The 20,487-nt window shown below is 44.3% G+C and overlaps 6 protein-coding genes across 8 annotated transcripts; 3 read left to right on the forward strand and 3 right to left on the reverse strand.

Annotated features, from left to right (window-relative positions):
• Positions 1–296: 296 nt before the first annotated feature.
• Positions 297–1,234, forward strand: LOC117901051. Its single transcript, XM_034811663.1, has 2 exons — positions 297–463; positions 581–1,234. The coding sequence occupies exon 2, from the start codon at positions 698–700 to the stop codon at positions 1,217–1,219; it is 522 nt and encodes a 173-aa protein (XP_034667554.1). The 5' UTR covers positions 297–463; positions 581–697; the 3' UTR covers positions 1,220–1,234.
• An 8,491-nt stretch (positions 1,235–9,725) lies between these two features.
• On the reverse strand, positions 9,726–12,170 carry LOC117901050 (T-complex protein 1 subunit delta). Its single transcript, XM_034811662.1, has 5 exons — positions 11,933–12,170; positions 10,981–11,633; positions 10,778–10,917; positions 10,033–10,717; positions 9,726–9,971 (listed from the first exon to the last, which is right to left on the reverse strand). Exons 1-5 carry the CDS (start codon positions 12,036–12,038, stop codon positions 9,954–9,956), a joined length of 1,602 nt encoding a protein of 533 aa, XP_034667553.1. The 5' UTR covers positions 12,039–12,170; the 3' UTR covers positions 9,726–9,953.
• Positions 12,171–12,560: 390 nt separating this feature from the next.
• Positions 12,561–13,413, forward strand: LOC117900880 (PITH domain-containing protein GA19395). Its single transcript, XM_034811407.1, has 3 exons — positions 12,561–12,953; positions 13,018–13,208; positions 13,265–13,413. The coding sequence occupies exons 1-3, from the start codon at positions 12,634–12,636 to the stop codon at positions 13,387–13,389; spliced, it is 636 nt and encodes a 211-aa protein (XP_034667298.1). The 5' UTR covers positions 12,561–12,633; the 3' UTR covers positions 13,390–13,413.
• Positions 13,414–13,460: 47 nt separating this feature from the next.
• On the reverse strand, positions 13,461–14,537 carry LOC117900878 (intraflagellar transport protein 43 homolog). The gene is made up of 5 exons (XM_034811406.1): positions 14,401–14,537; positions 14,113–14,342; positions 14,030–14,053; positions 13,851–13,970; positions 13,461–13,796 (listed from the first exon to the last, which is right to left on the reverse strand). Exons 1-5 carry the CDS (start codon positions 14,485–14,487, stop codon positions 13,532–13,534), a joined length of 726 nt encoding a protein of 241 aa, XP_034667297.1. The 5' UTR covers positions 14,488–14,537; the 3' UTR covers positions 13,461–13,531.
• Positions 14,538–14,547: 10 nt separating this feature from the next.
• LOC117900877 (PRKCA-binding protein) lies at positions 14,548–17,920 on the forward strand. 3 transcript variants are annotated; one of them, XM_034811405.1, is made up of 4 exons: positions 14,556–14,678; positions 14,824–15,018; positions 15,480–15,591; positions 16,547–17,920. In XM_034811405.1, the coding sequence occupies exons 1-4, from the start codon at positions 14,632–14,634 to the stop codon at positions 17,903–17,905; spliced, it is 1,713 nt and encodes a 570-aa protein (XP_034667296.1). In that variant the 5' UTR covers positions 14,556–14,631; the 3' UTR covers positions 17,906–17,920. The 3 variants fall into 3 exon arrangements, with proteins under 3 accessions (XP_034667294.1, XP_034667296.1, XP_034667295.1); XM_034811403.1 differs by lacking the exon at positions 14,824–15,018 and having other exon boundaries at positions 14,548–14,678; XM_034811404.1 differs by lacking the exons at positions 14,556–14,678; positions 14,824–15,018 and adding an exon at positions 15,317–15,372.
• Positions 17,921–18,086: 166 nt separating this feature from the next.
• Positions 18,087–19,821, reverse strand: LOC117901653 (thiamine transporter 1). The gene is made up of 2 exons (XM_034812489.1): positions 18,926–19,821; positions 18,087–18,862 (listed from the first exon to the last, which is right to left on the reverse strand). The coding sequence occupies exons 1-2, from the start codon at positions 19,676–19,678 to the stop codon at positions 18,311–18,313; spliced, it is 1,305 nt and encodes a 434-aa protein (XP_034668380.1). The 5' UTR covers positions 19,679–19,821; the 3' UTR covers positions 18,087–18,310.
• Between the last annotated feature and the right edge of the window lie 666 nt (positions 19,822–20,487).

Consider the following 20,487-nt stretch of genomic DNA (forward strand, 5'->3'; position numbering starts at 1 on the left):
CCCATTCACCGCTTAATTTATTTCAAATTGGATCTATAAATAGGTATCTCAGATCCCTACACTCTGTCGTTCCTACTTTTCAGCTTATCAAAACTGAGAATTCAGCAACACGCACGTCAGAGAAGAGCCGCTGGGAAAATGTCAGAGGTCTTGAGCCTCTGTAGCTGGCAGCTTGCAACTTGGCCTTTGGCAAGATGCCTGTCAAAAGTTTTTAGGCATGGCATGGCATGGCATCAATGCTATCGTCATTTGGCTTTGACTGCGCACATGATTATTACACACACTCGCACACAGATACACCTATACACCACCTCACACATACTTACACCCACTGACAGACAGTCAGATAGATAGACAGACAGACGCATGGAAACTTTGAACCGAAAAACTTGCCGCAAAAACTTTTTAAGTAAACGCGCAGCCAAAAAGCAGCCAGAAGCCACAGAGTTTCGGGGAGTAAAGGGTAAGCAAAAAATTAAACTAAAAACCAAACTTTAACTTAATGAAAATGCAATATTTGCCGGAACGGGTAAAACTTTTCCACCCACCCAGCCTGTCCCAAATTTATGCATCAACGTAGGCCAACTCAAGGAAATCAAAAAACGGAAGCCTGATCCCAAAAATAAATCAAAAGTAGAAGGAAGGCTCAAGACATGTTTCTGTCTGTCTAGAAAATTTTCAAAATTATTTCCCAACAATGCCAAATAAACGAAAAGTCACCAGAAGCAAGTCCCGAAGCTCGTCTGTCTTCCGCCGTCTCAAGAAACCCAAACCAGTATGTCTTCGCAGTTTGGGTGATCTGAACGGGTCGGCATCCGCTCTGGATGCAGCAGCAAATTGGGCAACGGAAAATTTGAAGAAGAAGGAGAATTCAAAGGAGAATTTGATGCAGAAGGAGAAATCGAAATCCCCATCAGTTCACGACTTTCTGCCAGACGATATTGAGGCGTTACAGTCAGAGAGCAAAAAGAAGATTCGAAATCGTGTGGCCAACGCCATGAGGCTCCTAAACTTCATCGAGGGCGGCTGCGAAGACAGCGACAGCGAGGACCCCACACCTGTTACCCTCTCACAGATGCATGCCCGAGCTCGTAGTCGCAGTGCCCACAGGCGCCCTGCTGCCATGAGCCAGAGGAATAATGATGTTTGCAGCAATTGTCTCATCCGCTGCCGCAGCCGCGGTCATCGTCGTAACATTCAAAAGGGTGCCAAAAAGTAAAAGTTTTGAACTGAATTTGTATATTATAGAGTATTAATGTATGTAAATTATTAGTGGTAAAATTATGCATTATTGCGTGTAATTATTTTGATGAATTTCTTATAATTTTGGAATTTTAACTCATTAGAGTCATAATTGTTTCCAAACCAGCGACACGAGTGCACAGGCGCTTGCCCCATTTTGTGTTCTATATTTTTAAATTCCTACCAACCTTTAGCGCTCATTGTACGTGAGTGCAAGTCCCTCATATTCACATATTCCCCATAAATTAAGGCAACCCAAAAATTTGTACTTTTATTCCAGACTTTGCACCACCCACCAAAATCAGCACACAGACGCACCCTGCCTTTTTTTATGCGTCTTTTTATCCAAGTGTTGCAGGGATATATGTTCCTAGATGCCGACAAACAAAAAAAAAGGGGTGCAGTGATAATCCAAATCTCATTACGCGAAGTCGTACTTAAGATTAAAAATAATTATTTCAATTTCTGTGCCATGCCATCGTCACGTACATAGCCCATACCTGGGCTGGAGATCGCGGCTGCGGGGCTTCGACTGGGCGGCTGGGAGGAAAAAAGTGAAAATTCAATTAGAATGCGCCAACTTCATGTGAGCCAGGCAGCCAGGCGAGTCTAACTGTCTGGCTGTGGCTGTGGCTCTGGCCACGGCCGGCCGGCTTCGGCTCCTGCCTGTCTGTGCTCCCACTGCAACATACACATACAGCAGGTGGAGAAAGGCAAAGGCAGGAGGTGTACAGGGTCGTACACGACACGTTTTTCATCGCGGTTATTGCAGGGAATGTACAACTCAAATATTTCACATGTAAACCAATCGCAAATATGCGGGAAATCGTATAAAAATCGAAAAAATATTCCAAATATCAATCAGCAAAGGAATGTAAGAATAAACAAATAACATGTGAATAGTTTGAATGTATCGGTGCAAAAGTTATCGTGTAAAAGCATTTCATATACGAATGGAATGCTCCCACGGCAGCCGCCATCGCGTAATCCTTTTGCCAGCCTGCGAGCAACCACAATAATTTGATTTTACTTTGCTTTAACTTCATGAAAAAGTTTCAAGTTTTTTCACACACACACACACACACACACACCTAAGCCCCTCCCCTCGCACCCTGTGTGTTGACTGCTTCTGATAAAGTTTTTAATTTTGCAGCTGAAACTCATTTAGAGGAACGAAAGTGCGAAGCCACAGTAGCAGCATCCGAGGATGATACGTGTTTTAGGAGCGTCTGCTGCATATTTAATGGAGTTCCCCAGCCTCAAAAGGCTGCCAGAGGAACAACTTAAAGAGGAAGAGATCCTTAGAGCTAGGTCTACTTATGTACATACATACATATACATATATATGAAAATGAGTATATATGTATAAAGGAATATCTATGTATATGCAGATAAATATCCATTTGGCTTGGCATTACATGCCTACAGCATAATGAAACCCCAAAAATCAACTTGGCTTGTAACTTTGGCCAAACAGAGAGGAGAGAGCGAGAGATTCTGGCAAAAGAAAATTGTTATACGAACTGGAAAAATACACAATCTACAAAAATTCATCTTCATTATGGTGGACGGCGCGCGGCTCGCTCAAGTAGGAACTGCATTCAAATGAGGCATCGCCATGGATGATAGCCTTTAGGGTTCAAGGGTGGTGCTGGTGGGGGGCCAAATTAAATTAAAATTTTCATACATTTTTTGGTTAGAATAACATTTAAGGATTGCCGGGAAAGAAGGGGGAAAGAGAGCATCAACAGAGCCAAATTCTAGCATCAAATTAGAAGAGAAAACATTTTAAATAAATTATTCCTTCATTCCATTCGCAAATTAAACAATAATTTTACTGCAAAGCAGACGTAAATAGAAATGTAATTAAATCCACTAAAATATCTTCTTTCCCCTGCCAAATAAATTATTCAATTTCCGTAATTTAACTCTAAGAATTTCCAATGTTTTAAATCAATTTCCTTCACTGCGAAGAGCAACTAGTAATAATCGAAATCAAACACACTCAAAAAGTGATTCAAAAAAAGAATTCTGTCCCACTGATTGAGTTTTCGGTTTGGCTTTTTGATTGCATCAGGTGCCCAGTCTGTTCTCGTGTCCCTGTTCGAGTGCTGGTGCTCGTCCTGCTGGTTGGCCTGTCCTAAAGAAATCGCTTTGGAGAACACAAAAGGCAATTCGGATTCCCAGCACTCGCTTCAGGACGTTGTGACGGACAAAATATTTTCTGAGAGGAAAAACAATGCAATTCAATTTTTTTTTTTTTTTTTTTTGGCAAACAAAAAGCACAGCCCCAAGTCCTTTTGCCAAGCAAACACGCCACCGCATCCCTTCATCATCCATTGCCATTCCCTCGGAAAGCAATTCTATTTGATGGCGTAAAAGTGTTTGAATTTGAATTTGAATTAATAGGATTAGAATGAAATGACTTTCAATGCGGTAAATAAATTAAAGTGCTTTTTACCATCAAATTGAATGCAAATGTTGGTTCTGTTTCACTTGCACAAAGGCACACGAAGACGCACACACCCGCTGTTGACTCGCGGAGCAAGCTGGCAGAGAGTTGATATAGGAACAATCAGATTAGTTGGTTAAAAAAATATTTCCGCATATAGCAGAGGCAGAGTCAGAGGCAGAGAGACAAGCAATAGCAAAAGCATTTTAATTATCGCTATTCCCCAGGGCGCAGTTGAACTAATTGCCCTGCCCAGAGGGGGGAATTGTGCGCTTAAACTATGGCCCTGACAAAAGACCCACAAGAATCTACACACCGTACGCACTTGTGGCCTTATCAGTGGCCTCAAAATGGCCAAAACAGTTTGGCTCGAAGGGTGCTGGATACTGGATAGGCAGCTCCACAAGGCACCACAAAAAATAATAAAACAAACCACAACGACAGGGGCCATAGAAAAAGTCGAATGAGCGTGTCGTGTCGTGTCGTTTGTCCTCAGGAATACAAAAAATTAGGCATTCCGTGCGAAATGTAGATACGAGATAATCATTTTAATAAATTTCACAGTGACAAATGACTTGGTCTCTCGCTCGCTCTCACTCTCTCTCACTCTAGTGCTATATCTCTCTTTTTGTCCTGTGTCCTGGCTGTAGGCGTGAATTAGTAATAAGTGATGGCTGTGCGGTGCCTTGACTAATTGATGAGCGAAACTTCTGACTAACTTACTGTTACTGTGTGTTCGGGTCACTATTTTTTCTTTGTTTCACATTCGTTGTACAGTAGGAGAACTAGGAGGAGAGCAAGGAGCTGTAGTGGTTTTGGTTTAGAAAATATCAAAGGGCAGGTGAAACATTTCAATAGGTTTTTTTTCTCAATTCTCAAAATTCTGTGTAAATGAAATAGAGAAAATATTACAGTACGTTCGTTCAATTAATTAGTTTTTACTACAATTTTATGTTATAATTCCCCACACGCTTCACTGGCTTACTGCTAAGGCTTACTGCAAGATGTCTCGGGTGTTTTTAATTTTCGCTTGAACAATTTTGATTCAGCTTCCGGCACAGCCCCTACCCCCCAGTCAATTGTTTGCTTGGCGCATTATGCAAATTATGAAACTACAAAAGAAAACTTTAAGCTTTTTTTTCGCCTTGTTATATTTTGTCGAGTCACAGCTGTTGACATTGTTTGCCAATTTTTCTCAAGCAGGCTCAGGCGGTAATGGGTGACAGATGAAGGGAGGAATGGGAGATGGAGGACTGGAAGATTTGCAGCAAACAAAAATTGTAGTTAAGAGGGAATAAACATAAAGAGAGATAAATGTGCACATGTGTAAATGTGCAACTGTTCAATAGCGAATTGCCGAAGGTGTAAAATTGGTTCATAACTTCCAATGATTTTGCTGTTCAAATTCCAAAGAAAGACTTTTGGTAGACCTTTCTGAAGTGGTTCTTGGTACAGCTGCAGTCACTTCTCCGCATGGAACGGACTTTTCAGCCTGAATAACACCGAATATGTATATTGATTTCTGTTTACAATCTCTGGGACACATACACCAACCAAGAGACTTTGCTTTTCTGCCATTAACAGTTTTAAGGCAGCTGTGGTCTTACTCGCTAGGCTTGAATCTCTGGTGCGTGTCCTCGCTAAGTCACAGTGGCTGTCAAACTACTGAACACAATTAATTTGGAAACACAAGTAAAAAGGATTCTTTCAAGTAATTAAGATAACATAATAGTAGAATTAATAGGAAATATAATATATGTATCTATATTTCCTTGAGGGTTTATTCAGTATAAACTGTAAAGCAAACATAAATAATCAATTTTCACTTGCCTTTTACATTCTTCTTTTCCTCATTGCGCTTCTTCTTTTTGCATGTGTCGTGAAGCACTTATTGTCCTCTTCACACACATGCATACGTAACCCGCGCGACGAAACGACGAAACGAACGAAACGAAATAAATGTAACGGGATCGAGCGAGAGATTCTAATAAGAGCACAGATTTGGGCACATTAATTTAGGGTGAGGCATTGGGACGGAAGTTCGTACGCACACACTTCACGAGAGAGAGTCAGACTACCACGAATTGGGTTGCCTCACCCTATTAGGAGACACTTGAAATGAGCGCGCTGACACTCGCTCTTTGCTTCTTGCGCCTCTTCTTTTTTCTTGCGCCTCTTCTTTTTTCTTGCGCCTCTTCTTTTTTCTTGCGCCTTTTCTTTTTTCTTGCGCTTTTATATGATTGCACTGTAAAGGGAGGGGACAACTTCGCGCCTTTTTTGGCACATTTTCACACACACACATTGCAAGCCCTTGGTGCAAATTTAGAACATTTTAGCTCTATGTACGTATGTACATACATTTGTACGAAAAAAAAAACACTTTTAACACTTCACATTCACATATTGCCGCATATTTCCAACGCCGATCTGCTTTTAGCCTTGTTGTGCTCCTCCGCAATTGATCTCGCATTTTTTGCCCATTAAATGCTCGACCATTTCACCATATTTCACTAACACACACTTCACTTTCACATATTTCACAATTGATCTCGCATTTTTTGTCCACAAAATGTTCAACCATTTCACCATATTTCACTGCACTTCACTAACACACACTTCACTTTCACATATTGTCGTATATTTCGCATATGATCTCGCATTTTTTGTCCACAAAATGTTCAACCATTGCACCACATTTTATTTCACTTCACTAACACACACTTCACTTTCACATATTGCCGCATATTTCCATCGACGATCTGCTTCTAGCCTCGCTGCTGTGCTCCTCCGCAAATGATCTTGATTTTTTATTGATTTCACTAACACACACTTGTTGTTGTACACTGCACATACTGCACGATACTTTTTCCCGTTTAGTTTCCCGAATTTTCCCGTATTTTCCCGATTTTACCCGATTTTTTCGATTTTTCGCGGACCGAATCCGTACCGGACCGAACGCGCTGAAAGATTTTTGACTAATGGAATGGGGATGAAGAAGCTGCAAAAGAGGTAAACTGCGTAGGTGTTGGTGGCTTAGGCCGCGCTCCCCTACTCAAAATCTTTATGGTACTCTCTAGTTTTCTTGTGAGAGCGAGAGAGCAAAGTAACGGCGAAACAACGCGAGACAATTCTGTCGTTCTTTTTGCTTTGCATGAGTGAATAGGAAAGACAATTGGATTCTTGGTGTTGGTGGCTTATGACTCGCTCTCCTACTTGCAAATCGCACATGCACATTTATTGTGTCGAGCACTTTGACTATCCGTCTCTGGAATTCGATGCAAGCCGACTAATTAGGGTAGGGTGATTTCACATTTTTGGAACTCTCTTTGCATGTGACTGTGTAATTGTCAGTAAAGAGGGGAGAGAAGAAGAAGATGCGCTGCTGGAGTGCTGGCTTGAATCAAAATGAAAACAAATCGTCTCGGAAAAGATTTCCTTCACGTGATCTCGATCGGAAAATGCTTAGAAAATTTCGGAAATTGTAAAGGAAAATAAATGTAATATTTATTATCCAGAAACCATCATAATGCGCCGTTGCTTTTTTTTGTTCTCTCTGGCTTTCGTTTGAGAGTGAGAGAGCAAAGTAACTGTAAAAACAACACAAGACTGGGCTCTCTCGTTCTTCTTTTCTTTTATGAGTGAATAGGAAAGACAATTGGATTCTTGGTGTTGGTGGCTTATGACTCGCTCTCCTACTTGCAAATCGCACATGCACATTTATTGTGTCGAGAACTTTGACTATCCGTCTCTGGAATTCGATGCAAGCCGACTAATTAGGGTAGGGTGATTTCACATTTTTGGAACTCTCTTTGCATTTGATTGTGTAATTGTCAGTAAAGAGGGGAGAGAAGAAGAAGATGCGCTGCTAGAGTGCTGGCTTGAATCAAAATGAAATAAATCGTCTCCGAAAAGATTTCCTTCACGTGATCTCGATCGGAAAATGCTTAGAAAAGTTCGGAAATTGTAAAGGAAAATAAATGTAATATTTATTATCCAGAAACCATCATAATGCGCCGTTGCTTTTTTTTGTTCTCTCTGGCTTTCGTTTGAGAGTGAGAGAGCAAAGTAACTGTAAAAACAACACAAGACTGGGCTCTCTCGTTCTTCTTTTCTTTTATGAGTGAATAGGAAAGGCAATTGGATTCTTGGTGTTGGTGGCTTATGACTCCCTCTCCTACTTGCAAATCGCACATGCACATTTATTGTGTCGAGCACTTTGACTATCCGTCTCTGGGATTCCGTGCAAGCCGACTAAATTATTGTATGGTGATTTCACATTTTTGGTACATTCTCCATTCGCTTTGAAATCTATAGATCTAAAATGTTCGCTCCCTTTGCATTTGACTAATTGTCAGTAAATGGGGTGGGGAGATGAAGAAGATGCGCTGCTTGAGTGCTGGCTTGAATTCAAATTAAAGAAAGTGTCCAGGAAAAGTTTTCTGTCACTAGATCTCGATCGGGAAATGATTAGAAAAATGTGGGAATTGTAAAGGGAGTTAAAATTAAGTCTAATTATGCAAAAACCAACATTTTTACATGTTGGCCTTTTTTCTTTTTGGTTCTCTCTGCGTTTTAGTGACACCGTTCAAGCTGTGAGAGCGAGAGAGCAAAGTAACGGCGAAACAACGCGAATTCTGTCGTTCTTTTTGCTTTGTATGAGTGAATAGGAAAGACAATTGGATTCTTGGTGTTGGTCGCTTATGACTCGCTCTCCTACTTGCAAATCGCACATGCACATTTATTGTGTCGAGCACTTTGACTATCCATCTCTGGAATTCGATGCAAGCCGACTAATTAGGATAGGGTGATTTCACATTTTTGGAACTCTCTTTGCATTTGACTGTGTAATTGTCAGTAAAGAGGGGAGAGAAGAAGAAGATGCGCTGCTGGAGTGCTGGCTTGTATCAAAATGAAATAAATCGGCTCGGAAAAGATTTCCTTCACGTGATCTCGATCGGAAAATGCTTAGAAAAGTTCGGAAATTGTAAAGGAAAATAAATGTAATATTTATTATCCAGGAACCATCATAATACGCCGTTGCTTTTTTTTGTTCTCTCTGTCTTTCGTTTGAGAGTGAGAGAGCAAAGTAACTGTAAAAAAACACAAGACTGGGCTCTCTCGTTCTTGTTTCTTTTATGAGTGAATAGGAAAGGCAATTGGATTCTTGGTGTTGGTGGCTTATGACTCCCTCTCCTACTTGCAAATCGCACATGCACATTTATTGTGTCGAGCACTTTGACTATCCGTCTCTGGAATTCGATGCAAGCCGACTAATTAGGGTAGGGGGATTTCACATTTTTGTAACTCTCTTTGCATTTGACTAATTGTCCGAAAAAAGGGGGGGAGATGAAGAAGATGCGCTGCTGGAGTGCTGGCTTGAATTCTAATTAAAGCAATTGTCCCGGAAATATTTCTGTCACTAGATCTCGATCGGGAAATACTTAGATAAATGTGGAAATTGTAAAGGTGGTTAAAACGAGAAGGGACGTGTGAGACGCTTCTTACGCGTCACAACTTTTATACGCGGTACTTAGTACTTCATCTGTACCTTAGCGGTTTTTTGTCCAATTTTAAATTTTTTCTTCATCTGTCATCTACATCTACAACACTTCTCACGCCAACACGCTCCGTTAGCTCGCCCCCCTTCCCTAGACCCACACACTGCAGACTGACGGCAGAGGCAGCGGCCGCTCCCAATATGGTGATCTGATAGATATGGTCATTCCCTACGGAATGGCGTTTTTATTTTTCTTTTAACTTCAAAATTGTAACGCACTTGTAACAGTGTGAGCATAGTCTGGATGCAAAATTTGGTGGCTCTAGCTTTTATGGTCTCTGAGATACAGGCGCTCAACAAGACGGACGGACGAACGGACAGACGTACAGACAGACATGGCTCGAACCCACTCGGCTATTGATGCTGATCAAGAATATGCATATATACTTTATGGGATCGGAAACGTTTCCTTCAGTGCGTTACATACATCCACTGTGCACAAATACAATAATAAATACAATAAAAATCTCTTTCGTGTTGTGTTAGCGCAATATTTAATTCTTTTAGTTCGCTTTTGTAATACATATTAGAGTGGTAAGGCGTAGTGTAGTGCAGTGTGAATTTTATTCAAATTAAATGCGCAGCCGCATGATGGGAGGATAGAAGATGTGAGGAGGTAAATGATGATGCTTTAAGGGGAAAATGCTTGATCCTGATCAGAGACTGAAATTGGTGCAGGTGGCGGAGGCGGAGGCACACTTCTTAGCTGAAGGTATTGATCTGAAATAGAAGATGGTAAACGATAAGAGTTGACTTCATAGCGAACAATTGAAGTACTTACAATATCATCGATCTTCAAGATGGAGCGAATTGTCTCCGTGGCCAAGGTGATGGCCGAAACACTGACCAGCAGCGGCTGAACCACATTCTCCGCATAGATATCTGTGATGGCGCCCTTGCGCACATTGATGCCGGCATTCTTCTCACCCTGGGCATGACGATTGCGCAGCTCTGTGACAGTGGCAATGGGATTGAGACCGGCATTCTCGGCCAGTGTCGAGGGAATCACCTCAAGGGCATCGGCAAATGCGCGGAAACAGTAGGCATCCACACCCTCCACCGTCTGGGCGACGGCTGCCAGTTGCAGCGACATCTCGATCTCGGGTGCGCCACCGCCCACAATCTGGAACGGCTTCTTTACCAGACAACGCACCACACAGAGAGCGTCGTGCAGGGAGCGGGCTGCCTCCTCCAGCACCAGTTTGTTCGAGCCACGGCAAATGATCGACACAGTGCGTCCCATGTTCTGGATGCCGGTGATCTTCACGAATTTGTTGGTGCCACTGGCCACCTCCTCCACGAGCTCGGCGCTGACCAGATTCTCGGCGGTGAAGTGATCCAACGATGCAATCGGACGGCAGTGCAGGGTCTTGCAGACAAACTCAATGTCCTCACGCTCCACGTCCTTGACCACCAAACACTTGATCTTGTCCAGGAAATGCTGAGCCAGATCCGAAACAGCATCACTAAAGGAAAAGTCCAGATTGAGTGGTGCTTGAGAGATGCTTTGGGTAATTTCAACTCACCGCAGGATGGACTTTTGGACCAGCAGGACATTGCAGCCGGCCTTCTTGATCTGCTTGACAATGTTGAGAATGTAGGAACGTTCCTCCTTCAATACACGATCCATGGCAGCGTAATCCGAAACAATCACATTGTGATCCATCTACAAAAAAGAACACAAATCGTATCATATGATTCAACTGCTGGAAGTTTTCCCCCTACTCACATCGGTTTTGGGTGCCGAAATGCAGAACTGGATGAGACCAATCTTGGCCTTCTCGATGCGCTTGGGAGCATTGGTGCCGGCCGAGCGGCTGGTGAAAACCAAGCCATCAATCAGCTCAGTGTCCTCCACGGTGCCGCCCAGGCTGGAGATGACCTTAATGTTCTTGAGATCCACGGAGGTCTCCTTGCCCGGCTCGGTGACTTTCAGCACTGCGTCCACGGCAATGGGGGCCAGAAGGCTGCTCTGCTGCGAGACCACCTTGGAGTTGAGCGATGTGGAGGCGCTCTTGATCAGAGTCTCACGATCCGTCAGCTCGATGGGCGTGGCCATCTGTGTGAGAATCTCCACAGCCTTGTTGGAGCAGCGCTGGAACGAGTCCGAAATTGCCGTCGGGTGCAAGCCCTTCTGCAGCAGTTTCTCGCAGGCCTCCAGCAAGGCACCGGCAATGACCACCACCGAGGTGGTGCCGTCACCGGCCTCAACATCCTGGGCGCGGGACAGCTCGACCAACATCTTGGCGGCCGGGTGGAGCACATTCATCTGCTTCAAGATGGTGGCACCGTCGTTGGTGATGGAAACCTCACCGTTGCCAGCCTGAATCATCTTGTCCATGCCGCGGGGACCCAAGCTCGTGCGGATGGCATCAGAGACAGCTGTAAGACATCACACATTTCTTTTAGTGCAAATAAAAGCTAAAATTGGCCAGAAAAATGCTACATCGGCAGCACAGTTCGCTGTCACATGAGTAATACGCTGCTCTGCTTCTTCCATAAGAAGTTTCCAGACGCAGCCGGCGTCCAACTGCGATTTTTAAATGCAAATATCCATGGAAATTTACCATTAAGCCTCTTCCCATACCATTGCAGCTTAAATATGCATCACAAATAACCATTGTGCGTACATTTTATGTCATGTTTGGTTTTTATTTCTGGTTTTTTTTGCCATTTCTTACCTTTAGCCGCCTGTATGTTTGACATGCGAACATCGGTGGGCTTGGACTTGTCTTTGAAGGTCTGAGACTTCGGTTTAATACCAACGGTTCTAGCCTTGGGCGCCATTGTAGTGTTAATTATACAATTTTTAAAGAGATGCAATTATTATTAACGATTTTCACAGCGATTAACACAGATTAAAAAATGTCCAAATTTTATTTTTTTCGTTCCGTGCTTTCCAGTGTGACCGTGCTGTAAGGGTGACCAGTGTGACGAAATTATCTATAAAATATACCAAAATATACCACCTCATTTAAAATATACCGCAATTTACCGCAGTCTTAAATCATATTCCTCGATGTTGATGTTCCATTTGAATTTAATAGCTTACAAAGACTTTTAACACTGAAACAATAATTTATTCCGATTGAAGAATCAGTTTGACGTATTTTAAATAATAATTGTTGTTGGATTGTATACCTTATATTTTTCAAATTTGTATTTTAATTTTTCATATGATGATCAAAAAAATAAGCCGCTTGGTCCTCACAAATATACGGTATCACTTTCAAAATATACAGTAAGTATACCAGCCATTTCTGAAATATACCATTATATTTGTGCAAAAATTGAAGTGTGACCTTATTCATTTCAGCCGCCTTTGATGATTCGACTTATTTTTGTTATTTGTGAAATTTATAAAATTTAAAATCTCTAAACAATGTCGCATGGACATTCCCACGACCACGGTGGCTGTGGCCACGAGGCCACCGATGTGGATCATGCCCTGGAAATGGGCATCGAATACAGTTTGTACACAAAAATTGATTCCGAGAATCTGGAGTGTCTGAACGAGGAAACCGAAGGCAGCGGCAAAACCGTCTTCAAGCCGTACGAATCTCGCCAGGACACGAGCAAATTTGTCCAGAGCGATGCGGATGAGGAGTTGCTCTTCAATATACCCTTTACCGGCAACATCAAACTCAAGGGCATCATCATCTGTGGCGCCAACGATGACTCGCATCCGAACAAGGTTAAAATGTGAGTGGGTTCTGGCGGGAATTCTGAATTTACTTATATTTAATGGAAACTTTGCTTGTGGTAGCTTCAAGAATCGTCCAAAGATGACATTCGATGATGCCAAGATGAAGCCCGATCAGGAGTTTGAGCTAACGCGCGATCCTCGCGGCGAAATTGAATACTCGCCCAAAGTGGTCAACTTCTCCTCTGTTCATCATCTGTCCCTGTACTTTCCCAGCAATTTCGGCGATGACAACACACGCATCTACTATATTGGTAGGTTCGGGCATAGAACAATGTTTGCAGAAATTATAAGATCTCCTTTATTGCAGGTCTTCGAGGAGAGTTTAGCGAGGCGCACTACCATGGCGTTACCATCTGCAATTATGAAGCCCGTGCCAATGCTGCTGATCATAAAAACAAGGCATTTGATGGCGTTGGACGCCCAATTCAATAAATCAAAGGATTAGTCTGCATTTCTGTTCTAGGGTGCTATATTTTTCGATTTTCTCTCTAATTTATATTTTGTGATCAAATGAAATTTCTATATTTAATATTTGAGTATTTATTGCACTGTTCTTGTACTTTCCATTTCGTTCTCAAGTGTGCTGGGCAGCTGGTGGAACCACATCGGGTCCGATTTTCACACCAATATTGGGCGCCTTATCCGAATGGATTTCGGCTGACACTTCAGTGAAGAGTTTGTCCCACTGCCAGATCTCATCGACCTCGTTGAGTGTCTCCTGGGGCAGCAGACAATCGGTCAGTATGGACAGATTAAAATTATCAACTGCATTGAAAGCGTGCTGCGAGAGCAAATCCGTGCTGATCTCCTTGAGAACCGCCAAACGATTTAAGCTGGCCCTAAGGAATGATTAATTGTGAATTAAATAACTAAGTGCTTAGGCATCTACTTACGTAGGCGGTTCAACTATCTCGTTGAGCATAATTTCATCCTTGAAGTCATCCACATCGGGTATAACAGGTATATCATCGGTCGGCACGGACGTGGCCGACTTTGTTTGCTGAAAACGCTCGCTAAAAGTGTATAAGTATGATTAAATTATGCCTACTATAGCTCCAACTCTGTGGCTTACTCATCGAATGAATTCTTCTTGGATCTGTGGAGGAAATGTAATAATTATACAAGCATTTATGGCCGCCTTTGACGGAAACTCACTTTAAACCTTTAAAGCCAGCATCCGCCCAGCCTCCAGATATGCGTCGGATGGGCGGCCGATGGGATTCAAATTCATTGTTGTATGTGGACGAGGTGGCCTCTGTTGTTGTGGGACTGCCCTGTGCCTGCACATTGAGTGTGATGTCTATGGAAATGTCCTTAACCGGTTGCGATGATTCCTCCTTCAAGACATCGCGACTCTTGGAGCGACGACCCTTGCGGGCCGTTGTCTAAACGAGAGGAAATATCATTTCATATACATCTTTGGCCTTATTATAATAGTTTTACCTTTCTTATAGTCATTTTCAGCTCCTCAGCCCAATCCATAGCTAATTTGTTTATTTTTTCCGCGTTTCCAAGGCAACAAGTGGCCATCGGGGCTTTTGTGTGAATGGCTTTTTACTAGGGCTGCAAACGCATGACACGATGACACTATCGGTAGTTTCGATAGTCCGTTTTGAAGAAATTCAAGTTGCCAAAAATTTAAGCACACGAAAAATATATTTTTTAACAAGTAAAATGCTGACAGACACCGACGATGACTTCTTCTTCGAGGAGGATAAAATGTGAGTAGTCTTTGGGGTAATTATCTACCCAAAAACTCTGTGCATAGATCTTTCTTTTATTGGCAAAACAAATAAACAAACTGTTGCGACGCGTAAGTTTCTGTTATAAATCAATAATCGTACAAAAATCAAACCATATTGTTAGACCCGAGCCAGTACCGTTGCTCATCCAGTTAGATGGGGACACGCGGCAAACGGATATACTCGAGGAGGAGCTAAGGAACTCTGAGCGTTCCTCCTCGATCAACGAGGCGACTGTTGTCCTGTGCTCCTCGGGCTTTGGCTCCGACAGGTTTGGCAGCGACTCGTCCACTAGGCAGAAAAATGAGTTAGATCGTTTGTAAGTCCACTCCAGCGTTTGACCCAAGAATCGTTTTGTATTTGTAACTAATTCCCCCCAACCATGTAACCGACAGACTCCTAGAACTAATGGTATTACATATTGTTTTGATTTTTAAGCAGAATTAAGGAATTATTTTGTTGGTTTTTCATTTGTGTGTAGCTGTCTAGTTGCTTATAATCCTCCACTAACTCGAACTTAGAGCTAGGCTTAGAATGTTACGAGTAAAGTTTGAATTTTGGGGGCACCCAACGACATCGTTTGCCTTAGCTTAAAACTGTCCCTAGGTCCAATGGCCTTGCTAGAACAGGTCTCATGGCTAATATATAGAAAATTGCACACATATAACACCATGTGAGTATACCTAAAGGAGCACAATAATCGTATAGCACGCTTCAGTCTAGCAATTACAATTTTTAGTAGCAATTTCTAGAATTAAAATTTCCTTTGATTTTTATCAGGGGCATGACTGTCACCACAAATGCCGTCGTCATCACCAAGGATCAGAGCAACTTAATTGGCATCAGCATTGGCGGTGGAGCACCCATGTGTCCCTGTCTCTATATTGTGCAGGTAAGTTGTTGAATTAGTTTAATATTTCTCTATTGTTAGTTCACTTTTTGCTGTCTGCATCGGTTGCCTTTGTGCGCTTCCACGGATTTGGTCTTGCCTTGAAGAGCGTCTGGCGGCGTTGCTTAAGCCATTCCTTCTCCTGCTGCTCCTCCCATTCCATGGCATCTTTGTGGCTGCGCTCCTGCATCTTTTGATAGACTTGCTGGTCGAAAATTTTTCGACGCACGCCACGCTCCTCGCTGCGCAAATTGAAGGGCTTCGCGTGAATAATGGACGACACAATGCGTGGCATAAAGGGCTGTCGTCGCATGTAGGACAGCGGATATCGATTGATTTTTGGCACAAACTTTGGCGTCGTCTTCTTTCTGTGTTCCTTCATTGCAAGCAAACGTCTCTGCTCAGCCTGCCTGGACAGGACGAGCGTGTGCGGCGTGCGTGGTCTGGTGAAATTTTGGCCCGAACCCAAGCTGAGGCTGCTCTTCTCCAGGCGCTTGTGCAGGCGATTGAAATCGGGCATTGGGTTGCTGTGGAACTGATTCTTCCCGCGCACAGCTCTGTCGTACAGCTTGCGCAGCTCCCGCTTGTGCCGCTCGTAAATTTCCTGATACTCGCAGACACGCGGCGTCAGTTTTGTGAGCCGAAATCGGCTCTTCCTTCGCTTGTGGCCGTCCAGGCCGGCCTGCTTGCGACTAAAACCCGGCAGATTGTCGTGCTGCTGCTCCAACATGATGGCTTGCAACTGGGCGCCCACTTGCTCGCTGCGCGGAATAGTCGCCGGCTTCTGGCTCAGGCTACGCGGCGTGTCGTTGAAGTCCACATCGGTCCACTTGTACCAGCTGCTGTTGGGCATTCTTTTTGCAATTTTGTTTAATTTCCGAAAAACTATAATAACTGAAAGAAAATTTGGAACGTTACTAACCCGAATTCATATTTGAAACATAATTTTTACCCACAGATTTTCGATGGCACGCCTGCTGCCCGCGAGGGTTCGCTTCAGTCTGGCGACGAGCTGCTGGCCGTCAACTCCGTCAGTGTGAAGGGCAAGACGAAAGTGGAGGTGGCCAAGATGATACAAACGGCCACCGATGAGGTCATCGTGCACTACAACAAACTCCACGCAGATCCGGAACAGGGCAAAACCCTGGACATCATTCTGAAGAAATTGAAGCATCGAATTGTGGACAACATGTCCAGCAATACGGCGGACACATTGGGCCTGTCCCGCGCTATACTGTGCAACGATTCGCTGGTGAAGCGGCTGGAGGAGCTGGAGGGCACCGAGTTGATGTACAAGGGTCTGGTGGAGCACGCGCGCCGCATGCTGAAGGCCTACTACGACCTGCTGCAGACGTACAAGTCCTTTGGCGATTGCTTCACACAAATCTCGGCGCACGAGCCGCAGCAGCGTGCCTCGGAGGCGTTCCGCACCTTTGGCGAGTTCCATCGAACGCTGGAGAAGGACGGGCTGGGCATCATCAAGCAGATCAAGCCAGTCCTGGCCGATCTGGGGACGTATCTGAACAAGGCGATTCCGGACACAAAGCTCACCGTTCGTCGCTATGCGGATGCCAAATTCACGTACCTCTCTTACTGCCTGAAGGTCAAGGAAATGGATGACGAGGAGCATGGCTTTGCGTCGCTCCAGGAGCCGCTGTACCGCGTAGAAACGGGCAATTACGAGTACCGTCTGATCCTGCGTTGCCGCATGGATGCGCGCAGCAAGTTTGCCAAACTGCGTACGGATGTGCTCGAGAAAATGGAGCTGCTGGAGTGCAAGCATGCCATGGACCTGAACAAGCAGCTGCGCAGCCTGCTCGAGAGTCTGGCCGAGCTGCATCGGAGTCTGGTGGAGCGGCTGGACTCCCTGCCGCCGCTCTTCCCCATCGAGGTGGACTTCAAGGAGACCGACTTTCAGTACAAGTCCAGCACGCTGAAGCCGCAAGAGCTGGACGACGACGAAATCGAAGCCAATGCCAATCCAAACTCACGTCCCGCCAATATTGTCTGTGGCCTCGAGGCCGTCGAGCTGCCGGCGCCCATTGTCAATGTGGAAATCAAGGAGCCCTTGGAGTCCAACGCGGCCACAGATTCCACTAACACGGAGAATGAGACGCTGCTCAAGGAACTGGGTCTGTACGATGTGGATCTGCTGTCCAATCCGCAAACAATTAGCAACCAAAAGGATTCCATTTCGGCCCAAAACGATGGATACGACTTTGATTTGTTTCTGAATCAGGCCACAGCGGCATCCAGCAGCCTGGAGCGCGATCTAATGTCGTCGAATGCCGAAGAGATGGATCTTCTGCTGCAATAATCTTTGTATAGTACAATAAATCAATGTTTAATAAATGTGTTTACAAAAAAAGAAACAAAGTTCGCGCTCAAATTGGGATGCACGCAGTTGATAGAGTTGCCACGGGTCTTGTAGGTGCGTGAAAATAAAAAGAGGGTTGCCGAGTATACAACTGCTGTAGGAATAATTTGATATAAATTGCTGTTTTGATACAAAAATATATTTTAATTTAATATTTATCCCAGTTTACCTAAAAATAATTAACGTTATCTACCCTGTATAAGAAAATGTAACTAATTACGCATACATGGACCCACTTTACTACACTTTTCGGATGAACACTCGAATTATAAGGTTATAAAATTCAGTGGGCCTGAGCTAAAGGAATTCCCAGAAAATTCGACTAAATGGATGGAAAATTCCTCGCTACGTGGTTATATGCACTTGTTTTGAATTGCTGGACCTCGCGCACAGCTTGGCAATGAGAATGCCGAGTCCATAGATGGTCCCCAAGCAGACGAAATAGCCGCCATTGACTAGATACTGATCCCGCAGACCCAAGCCAAAGCCCGTACCCGGTTCCACCACGACAATGGTGAGAATGGTCTGCAGCAAGAGTCCCACCAGCGTGTTGATGCCAAAGACGAGGCCGAAGCTGTCCTCCACCAGATTCTCCGCGACAATGGCACCCGCCACAGTGATGATGAAGAAGAAAATGGCACAGAAGAGCACATAGTTGACGTAGGCCACCCAGAGGACTTTGGTTTGCGAGGCATAAAGCAGAAGAGCGCCCAGAACGGCGGCACAAATGGAGTTGCACAGCATGTAGCAGCTGCGTCGCTTGTTTGAGTTCAGCATGCCGGCCGCAATGGCACCAACGGCGCCCAGGAGTGTGGCCACTGCCTCCACGCCGCCATTGTAGCTGCTCTGATGCTGCGGCGCCACCTCCTTCCACAGGAACTGAATGTACGAAATTACCTAAACGAAGCAGAAATCTCAGCATTAGAGGAGCACAAACAATTAAATTCCCGCGAGGAATACCTGAATCTGACCACAGGTGGCCAGGGACCACCACAAACTCCACTGCAGGACAATGGGATTCGAGTAGGAGGACACCAAATGATAACACAGCAGGCGGGTGGCATTTTTCATTGAAAATTGTGGCGCAATTTCCTCACCCGCAGGCGTTGGACTGGAACTCGGACTCGCATCTGTCGCATAAAAGTACAGACTGCGTGGCACGCTGGGCAGGATCAGGGAGACGCCCAGCGATATGATTTGCGTGGTCAGCGATATGTAGTACAGCTCTCCATAGTTCATGGTGTCGGTGGAGACTAGCACCTGGGCCACCAAGCCGCCCAGAAACTTTCCGCTCAAGATAGCGGCACGCGTGTGTCCGGTGACGATCTGATAGCGCTCCTTGTCCACCTTGGCATAGATGTACGTGTAGTAGGCCACCTCGGCGGCCGTGAAGAAGCCATAAAAGAGCTGGGCAACCTGCAGCATGCCCAGGGTGTCGCACCATATCTGCATGGCAAACAGCACAATGCCAGCCACGGCGGACAGCACGATCACCGGCTTGTAGCGCACCAGATCCGTGATGAGGAACACAATCACCAGCTGCGCCAGCACCGAGTACGTGCCAAAGGGATAGACATTTTGGTACACCTGCTCGGTGGTCAGATTGCCATAGTCTCCGGCCAGATACTCCGTCACATACGGCTCCGATGGCCGCAGCTCGCGAAGGAAGCCGAACGTGCACAGCAGCAGGGAGATCTTCAGCCAGTACTTCATCGTTCGACGGAGCGGTCAGCGAGGGCCGCCGAGAGGTGCTAAAGAATGCAGCGCGTGGTGTTTCCTGTGTCGTAACCCCACCAACAAAACGACAAATTCGACATGCGAAGCACTGAACGGCTAACCGGCAACTGATCTGAACGGTTCGGTTCGGATCGGATCGGACGCACGCCAAGAGCTGACGCCTTCTCTCTGTCTTTTACCTCTAGCTATTCCTACACTGAGAGAAAAAGAGCAAAATTTAAATAGATAATTATGCCATTAAATGTTTTCACTTACATTTTGACATTACATTTAATACGGAAATATTTGTTATTATATTTAAATTATTTTTTAGTCTTAAAGTAAAATAAATTAACACATCATTTTTTTTAAATGAGTTCTTTTGTATTGTCAAATCACATTTTATATGTATTTTTGGCTGTGCTTATTTGAACTTTGCCATTTTTCTCTCAGTGTATACTTAGATCGCAGAGAGCCGCTAAGTTTGCTCTCGCGCTCTCCCCACCGTTCAAACTCTCGTAAATCGTGTAGAGCATCATCATGCGAACAGATGCGTGACACTTATTCATTTCACAACAAGTTCTCATTAACAGCTGAGCTTTTAAAAACTAAAAGAGAATTTGTTTACGTATTAACTCGAATTTTAAAAGTCATTCACTCCAAAATAAAGCACAGTGCCTCAACAGATGTCAAAAACTTGTGCCAGAACTGACTTAACTGCTAGATTTTTTGATACAAAGATGATACATGTATGTATATGTATGTATGTACATACATATATTTATGTACAAATACTCGTGCTGAAC

This window comes from Drosophila subobscura, chromosome U (genome assembly GCF_008121235.1).
Source record: "Drosophila subobscura isolate 14011-0131.10 chromosome U, UCBerk_Dsub_1.0, whole genome shotgun sequence".
In the NCBI taxonomy this organism is placed as follows: Eukaryota; Metazoa; Arthropoda; class Insecta; order Diptera; family Drosophilidae; genus Drosophila; species Drosophila subobscura.

Coding starts and splice junctions, on each gene's coding strand:
- LOC117901051 (XM_034811663.1), top strand. CDS start 698: ATGCCAAATAAACGAAAAGTCACCAGAAGCAAGTCCCGAAGCTCGTCT.
- LOC117901050 (XM_034811662.1), bottom strand. CDS start 12,038: ATGGCGCCCAAGGCTAGAACCGTTGGTATTAAACCGAAGTCTCAGACC. Junction 10,918..10,980: donor TTTCGGCACCCAAAACCGAT/GTGAGTAGGGGG, acceptor TCTTTTTTGTAG/ATGGATCACAATGTGATTGT. Junction 10,718..10,777: donor GTCCAAAAGTCCATCCTGCG/GTGAGTTGAAAT, acceptor CTTTTCCTTTAG/TGATGCTGTTTCGGATCTGG.
- LOC117900880 (XM_034811407.1), top strand. CDS start 12,634: ATGTCGCATGGACATTCCCACGACCACGGTGGCTGTGGCCACGAGGCC. Junction 12,954..13,017: donor CATCCGAACAAGGTTAAAAT/GTGAGTGGGTTC, acceptor TGCTTGTGGTAG/CTTCAAGAATCGTCCAAAGA. Junction 13,209..13,264: donor CACACGCATCTACTATATTG/GTAGGTTCGGGC, acceptor CCTTTATTGCAG/GTCTTCGAGGAGAGTTTAGC.
- LOC117900878 (XM_034811406.1), bottom strand. CDS start 14,487: ATGGCCACTTGTTGCCTTGGAAACGCGGAAAAAATAAACAAATTAGCT. Junction 14,054..14,112: donor GCTGGCTTTAAAGGTTTAAA/GTGAGTTTCCGT, acceptor TTTCCTCCACAG/ATCCAAGAAGAATTCATTCG. Junction 13,797..13,850: donor GAGATAGTTGAACCGCCTAC/GTAAGTAGATGC, acceptor ATCATTCCTTAG/GGCCAGCTTAAATCGTTTGG.
- LOC117900877 (XM_034811405.1), top strand. CDS start 14,632: ATGCTGACAGACACCGACGATGACTTCTTCTTCGAGGAGGATAAAAT. Junction 14,679..14,823: donor TTCTTCGAGGAGGATAAAAT/GTGAGTAGTCTT, acceptor CCATATTGTTAG/ACCCGAGCCAGTACCGTTGC. Junction 15,019..15,479: donor AAAAATGAGTTAGATCGTTT/GTAAGTCCACTC, acceptor GATTTTTATCAG/GGGCATGACTGTCACCACAA.
- LOC117901653 (XM_034812489.1), bottom strand. CDS start 19,678: ATGAAGTACTGGCTGAAGATCTCCCTGCTGCTGTGCACGTTCGGCTTC. Junction 18,863..18,925: donor CCACCTGTGGTCAGATTCAG/GTATTCCTCGCG, acceptor TGCTTCGTTTAG/GTAATTTCGTACATTCAGTT.